The following is a 21,119-nucleotide window of genomic DNA, read 5'->3' as shown; positions in this document are numbered from 1 at the left end:
CGAGCCCACAACCCCACTCCTGGGCATACACCCTGAGGAAACGAGATTGGAAGAGACACGTGCATCCCATCTGTCATTGCAGCACTACTGACAATAGCTGGAGCACCGAAGCAGCCTCGACGTCCATTGACAGACGAATGGATAGAGAAGCTACAGAATGGATAAAGAAGTGGTGCAGATACAGAACGGAATGTTGCTCAGCCATACAATGAAATGCATTTGAGTCAGTTCTGATGAGGTGGATGAACCTAGAACCTATCAAACTAAGTGAAATAAGTCAGAAAGAGAAAGATAACTTTCGTATTCTAACATACGTGGAATCTACCAAAATGGTACTGGAGAATTTATTTACAGGGCAACAGTGGAGAAACAGACATAGAGAACAGACTTATGCAGGTGGGGAGAGGGGAGGAGAGGGTGAGATGCATGGAAACAGCAACATGGAAACTTACATTACCACATGTAAAACAGATGGCCAACGGGAATTTGCTGTATGGCTCAGGAAACTCAAGCAAGGGCTCCATATGAACCTAGAGGGGTGTGATGGTGAGGGAGATGGGAGGGAGGTTCAAAAGGGAGGGGATATGTATATACCTATGGCTGATTCATGTTGAGGTTTCACAGAAAACAACAAAATTCTGTAAAGCAATTATCCTTTAGTTAATAAATTAAAACAGTGGAAAAAAGAATCTGAGGGACAATATATATATATATATATATACACAAGAAAGTAAGATATTAATGGGCAAAATGAAAGAACAAAATATGACTAGGAAGTTTATATCTAAAGCCATGAAAAACAGAATAAACATAGAAAACAGCATGTTCAGATCAAAGAAAAGAGAAATTCACTTTATTTTATGATAAATATTAGATAATCATAAGTCATACGTGAAATAAATGAGTAAGTTCTACATGCACCAAGACTGGGATACAAGTTTGGGACTAATTCATATAGAGCCATTTAAAAAATGGCTTGAATACAAAAATGAGTTCAAGATGCTCCCTTGGAAGAGAAACATTCTTTCAATGCAGGGTGAAAGTAGGAGGATCTATACTGAAGGAGAACCTGGAAAGTCTCTTTCCCTCTCCCTCTCTCTCTCTCACACACACACATGCACACACACACAAACACACACACCAATAAAAACAAACAAACAAACAAACATCACGGAAATGGACATGGATCTCATTGAAATGAATGACTATAACGACACTGAGAAGATTAAGATAAGGCCTAAGAAATGTTACTTGGATGTCTCAAAAAGGAGGTAAATAATTTTAAAGCAATAAATTTGATAGAAAATTAAGGCTAGAAACTAAATATAGAATTTTACTATGTTGTTTAAAGTTTCACTTTAATTCTGTCTATTATACTTGATCACTTTTTGTTATCAGAGTGGGGAAACAGGAGAAAGTTCACTACAGTTAAGAAGTCGAATCAGTGGCATGGACTACTTATTTGTAGAAATTAGCACTAGAAGAACAGATGGTAACACAGTAGTAAAAAAGGCAGCAGGAAAAAAAGCACACTGAAAATACTTTGTAGAACAAGAAAGAAATATAACTGTCCAGTAAACAACTTAAAAACAAGAAAGTATCAAATTCTTCAAAATTTTATAACACGATATTCAATCTTAACGAGGGTGCAGGAGACTACTCTAGGGGCTTGATAGGTGGCACAGCGCTTGAGAGCCTGCCTGCCAACGCAGGAGATGCACGAGACGCGGGGTCAATTCCTGGGTCGGGAGGATCCCCTGGAGTAGGAAATGGCAACCCACTGCAGTATTCTCACCTGGAGAATCCCATGGACAGAGGAGCCTGGCAGGCACAAGTCCACGTGGGTCACAAAGAGTCAGATATGACTAAGAGCACACACACACATCCACAACCTACTCTGTGACACTGCTGGGGAGCATATATTGAGCAATGTTTCTTAAAGGCAGGTTAGCAACGCATTTCTGCAACATTTAAAGCACAGTTCACTTTGACATAGTAATTCTGCTTCAAGGAAGTACTTTCAAAAAATAATCAGAGATATTCAAAATGACTTTTACATAAAAATGCTAACCTGATCACCATCTTGAAATAATATACTAGTAAAACAATACTTTCCTCGTGGTGCAGGTGGTAAAGAATCTGCCTGCAATGCAGGACACTGGGGTTCAATCCCTGGGTCAGGAAGATCCCCTGGAAAAAGTAATGGTAACCCACTCCAGTGTTCTTGTCTGGCAAAGTTCATGGACAGAGGAGCCTGATGGGCTACAGTCCAAGGGGGTTGCAGGAGTCAGACACAGCTTGGGGACTAAACAACAGCAATATGTAAATGCTTTACATATACAAGGACTTCCCTGGTGGCTCAGACGGTAAAGCGTCTGCCTGCAATGCAGGAGACCCGGATCAGTCCCTCGATTGGGAAGATCCTCTGGAGAAGGAAATGGCAACCCACTTCAGTACTTTTGCTTGGAAAATCCCATGGACACAGGAGCCTGGCAGGCTACAGTCCATGGGGTCACAAAGAGTCAGACACGATTGAGCGACTTCACTTTCACTTACATATATAATACTATGGCATAATACGTCTTTAAAGTCTGTTGTAGAAAAAGTATTTAATATGTGATATAACATAACATACTATTTGAGCACAGGCTCTGGAATAAGATATCCTAAGTTCACAGCTAGGCTCTGCCACTTACTTGCTATGACTATATAAGAGGAGTCATTGCTTTCTTATATGTAAAACAGAAATAACAATAATTTCATGTATTTAATCAAAGCTACTAGTGAGATTAAAAAGGTACAAAATATTTTTTAATTTAAATTTATTTATTTTAATTGGAGGCTAATTAAAAAATTTAAAAAATAGAAAAAGGTACAAAATATAAAGAACACAGCACACTGCCTGACATATAGTAAGCACTCAACAAACACTGTCTTGATGAATTGCCGGGGTCCAGCCCCGGTGGATCCAGGGTAATTCAAAGCGAGGTGGAGTCAGCGATTAGGGAAGAATTATTTAATTAGAGATATAAAGAGAGATTAGGGAAGAATACTGTAGTGAGAGAGAGGAGAGAAAATAGAGGAGAAAAAGAGGCTGTATTCCTTGGTTTCCATAGAGAGCCAATAAAGCCCCGAAACAAGGCACTTACACCATCTATGTAGGGCCACAGGCACCCTCGTAAATAGCGGAGGGTGCCCCACCTTAGGCTCCCTCTCGCTTGGGTCACAGAAGCCCAGGTAAATAAGTATACATGGCGAGCCTATATGCTCCAGAGGGGAATCAGCCAGAAAACAGAGTGAGAAGAAAACACAGGGGGAGCCAGATTTCCGAGAAACTGGTCCATCTCTTTATTTTCCAGGAAAGCTTTTATACTTTAAGTTGTAGATAGAGATGAATGGATAACACAAAGTCATGCAGGGTCAGCAGCCCTGACCCTTATCGAGACCAGGCTTTCTCTCTGCATACCTAGCTGTATACACAGGTCTTAGATGATTTACATCATCTTCTGGTCAGGAGGCCTATTAGCATTTTATGGCCCTTTTCTGATAAGGGTCCCTCAACCAGAAAACTTATTTGCCCTAAGGGTGTTGTTCTTACTAAAGTCTGGTGCCACTCTCAGAAAGCACTAACTAAGGTTACATTCTTACATAGCAAGGACACAACAATTTATAACAAAGAAAGAGGAATACAGTAATTAATAACAAAGAGAAAATTCACTAATTAAAAAGTCTAGTATTGCTAACATCAAAACTACTATATTCCTTTTTCTATATCCCAATTACATTGATTAATGTCCTCCAGGTACCTCAAAGATAAAGGATATGGAGGCCTGGAGGCAATCATTAACTCAGCAATGAAACCTTTCACCAATACAATTCTTCAGTTCAGTTCAGTTCAGTCGCTCAGTCGTGTCCGACTCTTTGCAACCCCATGAATTGCAGCATGCCAGGCCTCCCTGTCCATCACCAACTCCCAGAGTTCACTCAGACTCATATCCATCGAGTCCGTGATGCCATCCAGCCATCTCATCCTCGGTCGTCCCCTTTTCCTCCTGCCCCCAATCCCTCCCAGCATCAAAGTCTTTTCCAATAGGTCAACTCTTCACATGAGGTGGCCAAAGTACTGGAGTTCCAGCTTTAACATCATTCCTTCCAAAGACATCCCAGGGGTGATCTCCTTCAGAACGGACTGGTTGGATTTCCTTGCAGTCCAAGGGACTCTCAAGAGTCTTCTCCAACACCACAGTTCAAAAGCATCAATTCTTCGGTGCTCAGCCTTCTTCACAGTCCAGCTCTCACATCCATACATGACCACTGGAAAAACCATAGCCTTGACTAGACGGACCTTAGTCAGCAAAGTAATGTCTCTGCTTTTGAATATGCTATCTAGGTTGGTCGTAACTTTTCTTGCAAGGAGTATGTGTCTTTTAATTTCATGGCTGCAGTCACCATCTGCAGTGATTTTGGAGTGCAAAAAAATTAAGTCTGATACAGTTTCCACTGTTTCTCCATCTATTTCCCATGAAGTGATGGGACTGGATGACATGATCTTGGTTTTCTAGCTCTTTTTAAAAAGGCTCTATATTTTTAAGATATTTTAAGCTTCCCATGCCTCTCGCGGTTGGGGGGCTGTAAACAATCACATGCTTAGCTGTATAAGTCCAGGTAAACCTGTCAGGCAAATTAGAGAGCCATCAGACGGGTCTGAGCTGAGACACTCCTTTTATATGCAGGAGACTGTTAGCTGGAGCTCTAAGTTAACTTTTTCCAGAGAAAGGTGTTCAGGGATAGTCCCCTGTTAATGTCATAGGAGTCGGTGAAAGTCATAAACTAATAAGACAGACAGATTCTGGTTTGGGGAAGTTCCAGGGGGCCCCAAGAGGCCTGACCCGCCTTTGCATGTCAGGCCCCTTCCTCATGACCTTTGCGATAGGTGGGATTCCCCATGCTGGCTCCCGGCAATGAATAAAATGTATGAAAATGCATAAAGCTATATATTCAATTGATCTTAATTCTATAAGAAAGTAAACCTAGGCATACGCACAGAAAAAACTCTGGAAGGAAATTTACCAGCAAGATTTGAAGAGTGGTCAACTCTACATGGTGGGATAACATGAGATTTTTATTTTCTTCTTTACATTTTCTATACTTTCCAAATTTTTAACCATAAGCATGTATTACATTTATAACTTTAAAATGTTCTCTAAAATTAGCACATGCTTATTTGACAAGTGATGATGGCATTTTACAGTGACTTAGAAATAATATAAACGGTTTTGCTCTAGAAGCTGGGCTGGAGGAAGCACACGCTGGAATCAAGATTGCCGGGAGAAATATCAATAACCTCAGATATGCAGATGACACCACCCTTTTGGCAGAAAGTGAAGAAGAACTAAAGAGCCTCTTGATGAAAGTGAAAGAGGAGAGTGAAAAAGTTGGCTTAAAGCTCAACATTCAGAAAACGAAGATCATGACATCCGGTCCCATCACTTCATGGCAAATAGATGGGGAAACAATGGAAACAGTGACTGACTTTATTTTTCTGCGCTCCAAAATCACTGCAGATGGTGCAGTCATGAAGTTAAAAGATGAGTACTCCTTGGAAGGAAAGTTATGACCAACCTAGATAGCATATTGAAAAGCAGAGACATTACTTTGCCAACAAAGGTCCATCTGGTCAAGGCTATGGTTTTTCCAGTAGTCATGTATGGTTGTGAGAGTTGGACTGTGAAGAACGCTGAAAGTGAAAGTGAAAGTGAAGTCACTCAGTTGTGTCCGACTCTTTGCGACCCCGTGGACTGTAGCCCACCAAGCTCCTCCGTCCATGGGATTCTCCAGGCAAGAATACTGGAGTAGGTTGCCATTTCCTTCTCCAAGAACACTGAGTGCTGAAGAATTGATGCTTTTGAACTGTAGTGTTAGAAGACTCTTGAGAGTCCCTTGGACTGAAGGAGATCCAACCAGAGCATTCCAAAGGAGATCAGTCTTGGGTGTTTATTGGAAGGACTGATGTTGAAGCTGAAACTCCAATACTTTGGCCACCTGATGCGAAGAGCTGACTCATTTGAAAAGTCCCTGATGCTGGGAAAGATTGAGGTCAGGAGGAGAAGGGGATGACAGAGGATGAGATGGTTGGATGGCATTACCAACTTTATGGACATGGGTTTGGGTGGACTCCAGGAGAGGGCAATGGATAGGGAGGCCTGGCATGCTGCAGTTCATGGGGTCACAAAGAGTCGGACACGACTGTGTGACTGAACTGAACTGAAGCATTATAGTCACTGGTTCCTTATTAAAAATGTGAATAACCATAAAACAACTAGACTAAAGGCTCTGGACTAAAGAATCTATAATTTATAGCCCGAAGCCAAGACGACATTTTCTCAAAATGTAAAGAACAGGGTAATTAATACAAATGGTTTTGAGCTCTTGTTTTACAACAAATTTCACAATGCTTATCAAATATTATAAATTTAAGCATAAAATAAACAATATTTATTATTCATATTATAGCAATTCCTAATTGTCTTAACTCATCTCTGTAGGCATTCTTATATTCATGCACACCCAAGAAACTAAAACGAGAAAACACATCTGGAAAAAGCTCTAAATGGACAAAAAAAGCCTGTCAATCTAGAATCCTATACACAGAGAAAACATATTTTAAAAAAATCAAAGGTGAAACAAAGGCTTATTCAGATATACAAAGCTGAAAGAATTCATCACCAGCAGATCTGGTGATAAAATGGTAAAGGATATCCCTCAGGCAGAAGAAAAGTGATACTAAGTAGAAATACATATTTCACAAAGGAATAAAGAATACTAAAAACAGAAGACAGTAGAGCTATAAAGCATTCCATGCAACATGAAGTGTAGCAACAGATATTTGGCTGGATTTGCTCTCCAAATTCAGAGACCAGTGTAAGAAAGAGGCATCTCACAATTAAAATGCAGGTCTCTGATCCTATATAATTCTTCCTGCCTGCCTTAATACAGAGAGCATTAAGGAGATAAAGAGAGCTCAATATTATTTGATTATTATTTTCATTAAAAGGGTATTAATTTAAAATTTTTTTCACATTTCAAAGTGATATTCATTAAAGAAAGGATCTAAAAATCTGATACACAATTAAAACGGGAAAATTAAAGCTACCGTTAAATTAGAACAGAGGAAGAGAGGGATGGAAGTTCCACAGATTTTGCTGTTTAATTTGAAAGTGAAAGTGAAGTCACTCAGTCGTGTCCAACTCTTTGTGACCCCATGGACTGCAGCCCACCAGGCTCCTCCGTCCATGGGATTCTCCAGGCAAGAATACTGGAGTGGGTGCCATTTCCTTCTTCAGAGGATCTTCCTGACCCAGGGATCGAACCCAGGTCTCCCTCATTGCAGGCATATGCTTTAACCTCTGAGCCACCAGGGAAGCCATTTAATTTGAAGGGCATTTCAATTTACCTTTTTCGAGGTAAGTTGTAAGGGGATGACAGAGGATGAGATGGCCGGATGGCATCACTGACTCGATGGATGTGAGTCTGAGTGAACTCCGGGAGTTGGTGATGGACAGGGAGGCCTGGCGTGCTGCGGTTCATGAGGTCGCAAAGAGTCGGACACGACTGAGTGACTGAACTGAACTGACTGAACTGAACTTAATATTATTTTAATAAAAACTTAGAACAAAGTGCAAATGGCTATCATGCCACTCAGCTAAATTACAAGCTACCCTCTAAATTATAAGGCAAAATAGCACAATGAAAGAGAGAGAAAAGAACAGAAAAAGAAAAGGTTAGGTCTTAAGAGTAAATGTCATGAAAGCAACTGAAACACAGGCATTCACTTATTCAACAAATATTTAATGAGCACCTCCGACATTTCAGGTGTCATATGAAATGATGCAGACAGACATGAAGACAAATTCAGAATGTTAAGATATCATATCGAATAGTAAGGGAGACCCAAAACTTTTTAACTATACTAGATACTCAGGAGATAAATATCCATGGTAAATTTTTAAAACTACTTAAACTGTGATTAGTTTCTGAGACATCTGTAAGGGGTAAAAACATCACAATAAAAAACGCTTCTTATAGGGTGGTAAGGGAAGAGGAGGGAGAAAAAAGTATTTTCTCTATATATCTGTTTATTTGACATACCTTGAAGGAAGATTAACCAAATTTGAGATAACACTGAAATCATTTTCTTAAGGAAGAGTTATTAAGAAGTTAGAAAGCTATAAAGCTATAATATAGCAAGCTAGAAAGCTATAATACAGACTCAGTCTTTTAAAGGTAAAAGGAACATCTAACCTGGAACTTTAATTTTGTCCACAACTGAGTTCTGAAGAGTAACTTTCCCAAGGCCACGTGGTGATTATTTTAACTGCAGTTTAAACTATATAAAGTATTACATATTCTCTATAGAAAGATTAAATATTCCATATTTGCTGAAATAGAAACACAGACTAGAGCCATTCAACCCTTTGATGTATATTAATTATAAGTTTCTCGAGAGAAAGAAAGAGGAAAAAAAAGAGAGAGAGACGGGAATGAGGTGGGAGAGGGATGAAAAGAATGGAAAACATATCTGCATAAGAAGCACATTATACTCATCATACTGTTTTGTAAATCCTAAGGTCCGTCTAGTCAAGGCTATGGTTTTTCCAGTGGTCATGTATGGATGTGAGAGTTGGACTGTGAAGAAGGCTGAGTGCCGAAGAATTGATGCTTTTGAACTGTGGTGTTGGAGAAGACTCTTGAAAGTCCCTTGGACTGCGAGGAGATCCAACCAGTCCATTCTGAAGGAGATCACCCCTGGGATTTCTTTGGAAGGAATGATGATAAGGCTGAAACTCCAGTACTTTGGCCACCTCATGCGAAGAGTTGACTCACTGGAAAAGACTCTGATGCTGGAAGGGATTGGGGGCAGGAGGAGAAGGGGACGACAGAGGATGAGATGGCTGGATGGCATCACGGACTCGATGGACATGAGTCTGAGTGAACTCTGGGAGTTGGTGATGGACAGGGAGGCCTGGCGTGCTGCGATTCATGGGGTCGCAAAGAGTCGGACACGACTGAGCGACTGAACTGAACTGAACTAAAGACAATATATTTCTGTATCAGTAAGTACAAATAACTTTGTATATCAGTAAGTATACAATATATTTCTATATCAGTAAGTATACATGTATTGACTGGAGACAGCAACCAAAATGTTCCTTTTGTAATTTTTTTACACTGATAACTTTTAAATAGAAAATTATAAATGCTATGCAAATGAGTATACTTTTAATGGTGGAAATAAGTATAATAATTTAAAAGATGTGAACACTGCCATAGGTATAATAATGTGACCCCTTACTTTTAAATATATACATATACACACACATATATGTGTATATGTGTGTGTATATATATAGGTCACACGATCCCAAAGATTTTCATTTCATTACCTCTAGTTGTCTTTTTTAATATATTCACTGAGGCATTTATTAAGTATCTATTGTAACAACAGCAGGATTACTGTACTAGGTAAATATTCATTTAAAAGGTCTCAGGAAATGCACACTGGGATGGGTACAGCAAAGTTCTCATATCAACGTAAATATTAAAACTACACAGGAGAAAATGTCAGTAAACAGGTTAACAGAAAAGAAACCTAATTTTAAAAATGAGTGACATAGAAGCAAATACTTCTGAGTTTAGAAAACAGGAACTGACTAACTGGCTAATAAGAAATTTTCTTTTTTTCTTCAATGAATTGCCTTCTCACTATTTTAATGGTGTTTTTTGGTGAACAAGAGCACTTAATTCTATTTATTTATTTTTGGTCACTCAGCATGCAGGATCCCAGTGCCCATCCTGGGGCTGAAGCTGCTCCGCACTGGAAGGGTGGAGTTTTAACCCCTGGACCACCAGAGAAGGCCTCTGATTCTCTACTTTTTTTGTCTTTAAATCAATTTGTGTTTTGGTTTGGCTTTGGGGCCCATTCACTTAAGAGAGGTGATTGATAATAATTAATATTGTTTGAATATTAACAAGAATTATTCCGTATCATTTTAGAATGATTCATATTTTTCATGAAACATAAAGAAAAAAGATGTAGATTTTTGCAAACAAATTTTAACTCACTTGGAAGAAAGGTTCTAAATTAATAATTGGAAATACTACTGCTGCTGCTAAGTTGCTTCAGTAGTGTCCGACCCTGTGCGACCCCATAGACAGCAGACCACTAGGCTCCTCTGTCCCTGGGATCCTCCAGGCAAGAACACTGGAGTGGGCTCCCACTTCCTTCTCCAATGCATTAGAGTGAAAAGTGAAAGTGAAGTCGCTCAGTCGTGTCTAACTCTTGCGACCCCATGGACTACAGACTACCAGGCTCCTCCGTCCATGGGATTTTTCAGGCAAGAGGACTGGAGTGGGTTGCCATTTAGGAAATACTACTATCATCACAAAATACAATCTTTTATGGGAATATTTTATTTCACAGGGAAGCCTGGCACGCTGCAGTCCATGGGATTGTAAAAGAGTCGGACAAGACTTAGCACCTGAACAACAACAATTACAGAATCCACTGACAGAGCAAAGAAGTTCTTTCCTTTACTAAGACAATAAATTACTTTTAAACACAAAATATTAATATCCCACTTTCTTTGTTTTAAGTATAACACCTAGTCAGCTGAAGATTCACTCAAAACATTCATTTCAGACCTTTTTTGTTTAAGTGTTCAGATCAGTTCAGTTCAGTTGCTCAGTCGTGTCCGACTCTTTGCGACCCCACGAACCGCAGCAGCCAGGCCTCCCCGTCCATCACCAACCCCCGGAGTTTACCCAAACCCATGTCCATTGAGTCAGTGATGCCATCCAGCCATCTCATCCTCTGTCATCCCCTTCTCCTCCTGCCCTCAGTCTTTCCCAGCATCAGGGTCTTTCCAAATCAGTCAGATCTTCGCATCAGGTGGCCAAAGTATTAGAGTTTCAGCTTCAAAATCAATCCTACCAATGAACATCCAGGACTAATCTCCTTTAGGATGGTCTGGTTGGATCTCCTTGCAGTCCAAAGGACTCTCAAGAGTCTTCTCCAACGTGTTACGGGAATACAAATAAGGTTACTCTCGTAAGATGTGATCCCTAACCACAGAAAGAGATGATAATGAAGGAATGGCTTCCTATTTAAACAAATCAATTTAGTTCCTCTGAAGGTGTGGCTTTATATTTAAATAAATCAGTTTTATTTATCAGTCCTCTATTTAAATAAATTAGTTCCTCTTGGGAAACATCTTCAGATATCAATATGTTCTTAGAATTACAAAAGAAATATTACTACTACTGGTTTCACTGGAGATTCACAAATGATTTTCAACATGGTTTATTATTTCTAGATAAGATCGTAAAAGAAATACAAACTTAAACCTTGAAAAAAATCAAAGCCAGTTATTAATATTTACTTTTCTGGAAAAAATAAGATTATATTTCATTGATTTGGGCACTCATATTTTTTAGTCTACTTTTATTTCTACTGCCAATCCTCTGTATCATCCCCAATTTGTTGCATCAGTAGCTAGGTAAGGATTAATCAAAATCTTTAAAGATACTTATAGCTCAAGATGATGAAAGCTCAGATATAACATATGAACATCTGATGCTCTGATGTGTATCCAATTATCCCAAGAGGATGTTTAACCCTCTCCGAGAGATTCCACAGGTCTAGATGGCACTCAAGAACCTATGTTTTTAGACAACACATTTTGAGAGACATTGATCTCCACAATCACCATCATTGCAGGATCCAAGTTCCTATTCTCTCTCCTACCACTGTCATTTTCAGAGGTGCCAGAACGACTATCATTTGTCTTGATACTTCTCAAGTGAAACTGTATGCTGATCTCCATAGTTCATATTGTTAAATGATATATACCATGTTTTGATCACTATCCACAAGCTAGACAGATGAATGGATATATACAAACGAAGACAGATATAGATAACAGACCCATCCACCTATTTATCTAATATACATTAAAGAAATATATTCTGACTACAAATCAGAAAATAATTCAAATATCTTAACATTTTCCACATCTGAGACACACTCTGAAATTCTGTTCTAAAAAATCAAAAGAAAGCTACCAACGAAAGAAATTCCCAGAAGACTTTAGATGTTAACAACAGTAGCTGGTTTACCTGCCATCTCGCTGAGCAGCACCACCTTCTGTCACTGTCTTGACAAATATCCCCAGCTTTTCAAGGCCTGCATCTGCTCCAACACCCATTCCAATAATACTTATTCCAAGTCCATCTTCATCTATGAAAAAGGAAAAAAGTGAACGACCTTAATTTTACACTCATCCAGAATTAGCTTCTGAGATCTATTTGCTGCTTTTAATTTTGTTCTTTGTGAACTATACTGACATATTTGCTTTGACAGAATTTTATCTTATACTGGGGAGCAAAGATGTTAAATGGGGCTGGTGCACTGGGATGACCCAGAGGGTTGATATGGGGAGGGAGGTGGAAGGGGGGCTCAGGATGGGGAACACATGTAAGCCCATGGCGGATTCATGTTGATGTGTGGCAGAACCAATACAATATTGTAAAGTAATTAGCCTCCAATTAAAATAAATAAATTTAAATTTTAAAAAAATCCCTTAAAAGGCTTGTTAGTTTATTTTCACTTTACTATTGCAGTTGGCTATTCATTGTGATCCCTGGAAAAGGTAATAACTTGATTACTGAGCAATTAATCTATCTGAAAACACAGCCTAACTAAATAATACAGTATTTTTAAGCACAGAGCATACATACTCACACATATATGTTTGAGTATATAATTTTAAATTAATGTGATTATAATACATCTGGAATTTCCCAACTATTTATGTGGTCTTCTTTTTCTCTTTTAACTTGGGCCATGTGCCCATTAATGTTAACAAGATGGTAAGTATCTCTCAATATTTTCCTCTGTTCTACTATACAAGCATATAAACATATGATCAGATAAAACATATACATATATGTGCATATAACTGAATATACATATTACATAGTATTTAATTTTCCTTCTTATTTCCTTTACACAAACAAGATCATATTATACCTACTTCTCTCTGCAGCTTTTCTGATCCAATGATAAGATATCAACTTATATAGCCTTAAATCACTTATAATGCATAACAGTTCATGGTGAGAAGGTGTCATAACTTATCCAACCATTTCTCTATAAACAGGCATTCACTTCTGTTTTCATTTTATTGGACCTTTGAACAATACTGACAATCACATTTTTAAATTCAGATACAATTTTCCTTTCTATGAACACATATATTTTAACATTAATGAAATAAAAGATACACTATTTGCATTCCACATTTTTTGGTTAACATTCAAAGCTGTTTTCTGATAGCCTCAAAGTCTTTATAATAATGGTGCATAAGCTGTATAAAAATAGATACGAACTAATCAACAGTGCTGGATTGATTAAAAAAAATAAACTGGCTCATGTACTCAATAGAATGTTTCATGCTTTTAAAAGACTCTTTAGCAATAACCTTTAATTTGCTAAGTATTCTCAGCTAGTAATTTTTTGAATAGGGTTCAACGATTATTACTTATTACTAGCTTCTGCTTTAAGTATTTCTAAGTACAATTCATAATCCTATATTTTTAGTCTGCTGCTGCTGCTGCTGCTGCTGCTAAGTTGCTTCAGTCGTGTCCGACTCTGTGTGACCCCAGAGACGGCAGCCCACCAGGGTCCCCCGTCCCTGGGATTCTCCAGGCAAGAACACTGGAGTGGGTCACCATTTCCTTCTCCAATGCGTGAAAGGAAAAGTGAAAGTGAAGTCATTCAGTGTCTGACTCTTAGCGACCCCATGGACTGCAGCCCACCAGGCTCCTCTGCCCATGGGATTTTCCAGGCAAGAGTACTGGAGTGGCATATCTAAATACTGTCTAATGCCTGCCCCACCCCAGACCAAACACTCACCCTGTCTACAATATATGGTTCCCCTCCCCCTGAGGCCCCTCTCCAGAGCTTCAGGCCCGCTGCCTCTGAGGTGCCCCCGCCCAGCACCCTGCCCTCCGTCAGGCCGCCTAAGCCCAGGGGCAGCTCCAGTGGCTTGGCACTGGGCTCCTCCCCGCCTGTCCCCATACCTCCAGGCTGTCCTCCACACTTGCCAGATTAATCCTCACGAAGACTCACGTCACTCTCCCACTCAGAAGCCCTGCCCGGCGTACCAGTGGCTAAACTCCTTAGCTGGCATCCATAGGCTAGGCACAGGCCATCCACGATGGGCCTCGACACACACACCTGCGTGTTTTTTCTCCGTGCGTGGTCTTGCATGGGTAGTATTGCGTGGGTGGCCTAGTATGGATGCACATTTGTGCTTGGGCCAGCCCTGGGCTGCTACAGACTGTTTACCCACCTGGAAAATATTTTCTAAGGACAGATTCCTGGGAGTCGAATTTGTGTGTAAAGGATAGGAGGCTTTTGCTCCATGTTGCCAAACTGCCCTGTGTAAAGACTGTGCCAGTTTACATTCCCGTCACAGGCGGGCAAGGCCTGTCCCCCCGCATTCCTGCATGTGCTGGTCTTACTGGTCCGTTTTCAAATGGGGTGGCATTGCATTGCATTACTTCAGGCGCCTAAAAAGGCATGGGGAAAAAACATTAGAAACGTCTGAGTGGCTGTTACTGAGGTCACCTATAAGGCAGTTACGTCTTAAAAAGATTTGGCTTAGTTGGGGAGAAAACACATATGACAAATTTTTAGTCTACCTATGTTTAAAAATATGTCATTTAGCAAAAGTGTGATGTCTTTGCTCAGCTGTATGCTAAAGAAAGCTAGTACAGAGTTTGATCCCCAGCTGAAGGCACATCCACATTGATTTCAGGCATAGGCACCTCTCCACCGTGAGAGCTGTTGACTAGATGAGTGGTCACTGGGGACTTTCCTTCACTCCGTACGTTTAGAAGATTCGCACACTTCGTTTTCCATGTTTATTACATTCTAATTGTTTCCCTGGTATAGGTATTCATATTCATTAAGAGGCATTCTCGTTCTAAAAACTTTCCTACATTCGCTGTAGCTTTAGTTTCTCCCTAGAATGAGGCTTCTTATGCACAGGAAGGTCAGATCTGTGCTGAAAGCTCTTCCTTATTGGTTACACGTATATAGTTGCTTCTGTTACACAAATTCTCTTATGTGTATAAAAGTTAGCTGTATTCAGAATTATTGCACATATTTATCACATTCATAGGATTTCTCTAGAGTGTGAATGCTCATGTTTACGAAGGGATTAATAATGCCCAAAAGCCTTCCCAGTGTTTACATTTAGTGAGTTTGCTCTTGTGTCGTTTAAGAGATGATCGCTGTAGACTTTTCCACATTGAATAATGTTGCAGGGCTTCTATCCTGTATGAAATCTTTGGTGAATATTAAGTATTAGGGGGATTCTTATCCGTATTCATTGTATTTATAGAACTTTTGTTCATTATGAATTAACACATGTCAAGCCAACGTTAAGTTCCCACACTCAGTATATTCAAAGGGCTCCTCTCAATTGTGGATTCTCTGCACTACCATGCCATTTAATAGTTTCTTCTAACAAATATCCTGCATGAAAATTACATCTTAGTTTTTAAATCCATTTTCTCTCCCTGGACTCAGGTTTTAGGAAAATCATCTCCCTTCCTTTCATAGCCCCTTTTGATGCTCTAACTGGAAAATTACTCAGTCTTGCAAAGATGAAAATGCAACTGTGGGCAAAGCAGTATGTTGGCTTGAGCCACTCTCAATTCAGTGCAGACCACCTGAAAGACACAGCGATAACAGAAAGAAAACTAAAGGAAAAGGACAATCAGCCCAGAGATCAGTTGACTGATTTCATCTCTGTACAGCTTCTCTGAGATGGCAAGCATGGGTGAAGTCCCGAGCCACACACTTGAAGGCTTTGATTCCTGTGGTTGCACCATCAAGAACCCAGCACCCACCCTGTCTTCCTCTGTATATATTTTACTAGGAATAGGCAGAGCACGAAGTATGCAAAACATCCAGGAAAAGATGGGAAAGACTCAAAGGCTATGTTAGGAAGATGCTGTCACCACCTTCTGGAGCTCAGAGCTTATTTTCTCTACCAGGAAAAAAAAAAATCTCATGTTGGTTCAGCATTCCCCTCACTGCTAGTGAGGTTTGAGCTTGTACTCATAGGAATGTGGGCCATTTAATTTCCTCTAAATAAAGTGCCAATTTTTCTAATGAGTTTTGCCTGTCTCTTTCGTCCTGATAATTTACAGACTCAGAATATTCTAGCTATTAACTCCATGTCACTTAAAATGAATATTTCCCCTCCTAAATATATCACTTATCTGTTGGCTTTGTTTGACAATATTGCCTTTATAAGTTTAAAATTTTGAATGAGTGAATTGGTCCATCTTTCTTTTATAATTTCTGATTTTCCAAATGGTTAAGCCCCTCCTCCCAGAAGCCCAGATGTAGATATACGTTTTCATAAAATATCTTTGTTTTTTAATATTTTACTATTTGATTCATGTAGTTTACCTTTCTATATGATATAATGAAAATGAAGTTTTCCCAACTTAACATTCTTTCAGATAGATGCTCAGTAATGCCAGAATAATTTGTAAAGTACCCTGTTACTCCTAAATTAGAGTATCTCACGTGTCACGTTATTAAATTTTCATGCACACTAACATTCTCTGGACCTTGTAATTTGTTTCACTGATCAACTGCTGTATGATTACAATTTGTTCTGATTGTCAAGGATTTACATTACATTCAGATATTTGGAAAATTAAGTTATTTCACTTTCTTTTTCATAATTCTCTTAGGTCTGTATTTTTCCATGTAAATTTTAGTACTATATTATGCTATCCCCTCTCCCAGTGTAACTGATGACAGTTCTATTTGAATTGCATTAAATTTATATATTACTTTATCAGGATCGAAGATACCTATCAGATATAGGAGAGACTTTCCTATACTGAGTCTTCCCATCCAAGAATGCAGAATATCTATTTACTTAGATCCTGTATCTTTAATCAAGATCTTCAGTCAGGATCCTATATCTTTAATGGGCTTCCTAGGTGTCTCAGCTGGTAAAGAATCCTCCTGCAATCCAGGAGACCTGGGTTCAGTGCCTCAGTTGGGAGGATCCCCTGGAGAATGAACGGTTACCCACTCCAGTATCCTGGCCAGGAGAATTCCATCGGGTCGCAAAGAGTCGGGCACAACCGAGCACCTTGCACTTTCACTTTTGTGTCTTTAATTACCCCAAACACCTAGGCTGAGCTCTCATAGCAGCTCTCCCTGGACTCTTCACATGCACCAGTGGTTTGCAGGAATACAAGGAAACATCAGACCTCATTCACACTTCCCTACTCCTAGTCACAAATCCAGCCAACTAAAGTAGATGGGTTTCAGGAGGGATGGTAATGGAGGAGTCTTTCAATATAACATCTATACAGAATTCATATAAACTGTTTTTGAAATTAAAAAAATAAAACCTTCCATGAGAATGAAAACTTTCTCCAATCCTTAGGGGGAAAAAAGGCTATACTTAGGGAAAATAAAGTCATTTCTATACTATTAAAATACCAGCAAAACATTAACATTGCAGAGCTCATATACCTTTTTCTAGTTCCACTGGGAAAAGTTCCAGCTTTTCTACACGTTTTTCAAGTTCATACTCAGCCGAAGCAGCCACAGGGTCAACTTCATCATTCCTCCTGTCATAGTCTTCATTGGAGTATGTGCTGAAGACCTGTAGTAAGACGTCAACAATAAGATGAAAATCCAGAAAAGACAGCTTTCTTAATTTAAAAAATTCTGCTAAGTATCCAAAACTACATAAGTTAAAAATTTTGTATGAAGAATTTCTTCTATACAACTGTTTCGTCATCAAATCAATAGAGATGTTAGGAAAAGGAAAACTGAATCAGAATAAAAGTAACTCACTAATTTAAAAAGTGTACCACTTTTAATAATTTGAGAGACAACAGTAGCCAACAGCTAATCATTACATGGTTATCAATATTTATCACTTTTTACAGAATCAGGGTATACCATATTAGCTGCAATAAAACTAAGGTAAAGCATCCTGAGCATGCTGCTAGGGCAAATGCTCACACGTAATGCATTCCATGCTATGACCTGTAAAAGCCCTGGTGCGGTAGTGTGCTGGTACTAGAATTATATTTGACACATAAAATCATTGAAACTGACTTCTATTGTATATTGTACCAGGCAGTATTAAGCTCTCATTTGTCATCTCTCATTTTACTTGCATGCAAATATAAATTAAATTCTCACTGAACATTTTAATGAAATCACTATCAAAATATTGCTGAAGATCTGCAGAAAATATAGAATATTGGTAGGTCTTTCTTCCTGACCTAAATCATTCATAAGATCATTACATGTGGTCTTCAAATGTAGCCATAAGAAACGTATTATCCTTATTTCTGCTGAAATATTTGATTTATTTTAAAAGTAACTGGAAGTTGGTTTACAATCCCTCACTTAATACATTAAAGAATATTCAAAAGAAAGAAATATATAATTCATCAAACCAAATTAATTTGCATGATAAAAACTGACATTTTCAATTAAATTCAATAGTTATGAAGTATTCAAACTGTGCCTGACAAAACTCTGTCATGTCCTCCAAAATTTAAAATCTCAGAGTGAGCAGTTTTTTAAAAAATATGCATAAAAAGTGATAATAAACGTAGAAAGCAGGACTGAAGGTCAAAGATGGAAGAAATCAAGTCTATTGTCTATCAAGCTGGCCCTGCTAGTCCAGATGTGGTTTACATTCATATTGCTGGAAAACTGGCAGCTCTTATATGCTATATATGGTAGTCTATAAACCAGAAACACATATTGGATACACAGAAACACATGCAGTGTGGTTCCTCAGTCTACATACTTTTCAAAATCGTGTCATTTATAGCCTTTGTTCCTGACTTTCAACATGTTTTCATAGCCATGCACCATTCACAGTTGGTCTCGACCACATTCCTCCACCACAATAAACATCTCTGCATCAAAAGGAACACTTCTAGACTATGGGGTTTGTATCTGTGAAATTAATCTTTTCATAAAATATGCTTCCTATGCCCCTTCCATAGAACCTTCTAGTGTTTTTCTTAAATTGTCAGGTTTATGACTTTTTCTAAGACAGCCTTTTTGATCTTTCATTTCCCTTATATGTTTTGGTAATAATGTATTCACATATATTCATGCATCAAAAATTTATACAGTACCAGCTCTATGCCAGACATTATGCTAGACACAGAAGAAAGCACATTCTCAAGACGCTCACAGTTTAGTAGGGACGCGGAAAGTAAAAAACAACTACCACATATGTGATAATTGATATAACAAAAGAATGTACCAAGCAATTTGTTTTTTGTTCAGAGAAAGGGAAGAATTTCATGGAAGGGGAACTATCTGAGCTGAATCCTAAAGAATAAACAAGGATTTATATATTCAAATGTAGGAGAGGTGAAATGATTATTTCAAATATAAGACACTAGAAAAAATCTGTATCTTTTGGAAAACATGGACAATTGAATGGATCACAATATAGCATGCCTAGAGAAACAAATTTTAGTAACACACACAAAAAAGTAATTGGATCTGGAACATACAGGTCCTGGAAACTACTGACAGTGATGACTGGAAATTATTCCATTAATGTCTGCCACTCTACTTCTGCTAATAGGCTCAATTATATGATTGTTAAACAAGGATTTAAATGATATTCATACACAATATAACTCAACTTTACTCCTGCATTTAATATGTGAATAAAAGAATGTATATATATTTTTATATATGTACATATGTGTATGTGTGTGTGTATACAGTGGAAGTGAGAAATAGATTTGAGGGACTAGATCTGATAGGAAGAGTGCCTGATGAACTATGGATGGAGGTTCGTGATATTGTATAGGAGACAGGGATCAAGATCATCCCCAAGAAAAAGAAACACAAAAAAGCAAAATGGCTGTCTGAGGAGGCCTTACAAACAGCTGTGAAAAGAAGAGAAGTGAAAAGCAAAGGAGGAAAAGGAAAACTATATCCATTTGAATACAGAGATCCAAGGAGAGATAAGAAAGCCTTCCTCAACAATCAATGCAAAGAAATAGAGGAAAACAACAGAATGGGAAAGACTAGAGATCTCTTCAAGAAAATTAGAGATACCAAGGGAACATTTCATGCAAAGATGGGCTCAATAAAGGACAGAAATGGTATGGAACTAACAGAAGCAGAAGATATTAAGAAGAGGTGACAAGAATACACAGAAGAAATATACAAAAAAGATCTTCTTCATGACCCCGATAATCACGGTGGTGTGATCACTCACCTAGAGCCAGACATCCTGGAATGTGAAGTCAAGTGGGCCTTAGAAAGCATCACTACAAACAAAGCTAGTGGAGGTGATGGAATTCCAGTTGAGCTGTTTCAAATCCTGAAAGATGATGCTGTGAAAGTGGTGCACTCAACATTGTTGTCAGCAAATTTGGAAAACTCAGCAGTGGCCACAGGACTAGAAAAGGTCAGTTTTCATTCCAATCCCAAAGAAAGGCAATGCCAAAGAATGCTCAAACTACCACACCATTGCACTCATCTCACACGCTAGGAAAGTAATGCTCAGAATTCTCCAAGCCAGGCTTCAGCAATATGTGAACCGCGAACTTCCAGATGTCCAAGCTGGTTTTAGAAAAGGCAGAGGAACCAGAGATCAAATTGCCAACATCCGCTGGATCATTGGAAAAGCAAGAGAGTTCCAGAAAAACATCTATTTTTGCTTTATTGACTAAGCCAAAGCCTTTGACTGTGTAGATCACAATAAACTGGAAATTCTGAAAGAGATGGGAATACCAGACTTCCAGACTTGCCTCCTGAGAAACCTGTAAGCAGGTCAGGAAAAACTGTTAGAACTGGACATGGAACAACAGACTGGTTCCAAATAGGAAAAGGAGTACGTCAAGGCTAAATATTGTCACCCCTGCTTATTTAACTTCTATGCAGAGTACATCATGAGAAATGCTGGGCTGGAAGAAACACAAGATGGAATCAAGATCGCTGGGAGAAACACCAATAA

At 38.8% G+C, this 21,119-nt stretch overlaps 1 protein-coding gene across 19 annotated transcripts in view; it reads right to left on the bottom strand.

The window, feature by feature from the left end:
* The window catches only part of PPP1R9A (protein phosphatase 1 regulatory subunit 9A), a 342,780-nt gene that overhangs the window by 140,202 nt on the left and 181,459 nt on the right, over nucleotides 1-21,119 (bottom strand). For all 19 annotated transcript variants that reach the window (XM_069587440.1, XM_069587435.1, XM_069587443.1 and 16 more), the window contains exons 3-4: nucleotides 17,636-17,768; nucleotides 12,175-12,295 (exon numbers count right to left, since the gene is read on the bottom strand). In XM_069587440.1, coding sequence (XP_069443541.1) covers nucleotides 12,175-12,295; nucleotides 17,636-17,768 — 254 coding nt within the window. The remainder of the gene's footprint in view (nucleotides 1-12,174; nucleotides 12,296-17,635; nucleotides 17,769-21,119) is intronic.

Source organism: Ovis canadensis, chromosome 4, assembly GCF_042477335.2.
Source record: "Ovis canadensis isolate MfBH-ARS-UI-01 breed Bighorn chromosome 4, ARS-UI_OviCan_v2, whole genome shotgun sequence".
Taxonomy (NCBI): Eukaryota; Metazoa; Chordata; class Mammalia; order Artiodactyla; family Bovidae; genus Ovis; species Ovis canadensis.
This window is presented reverse-complemented; position numbering and strand designations above follow the sequence as displayed.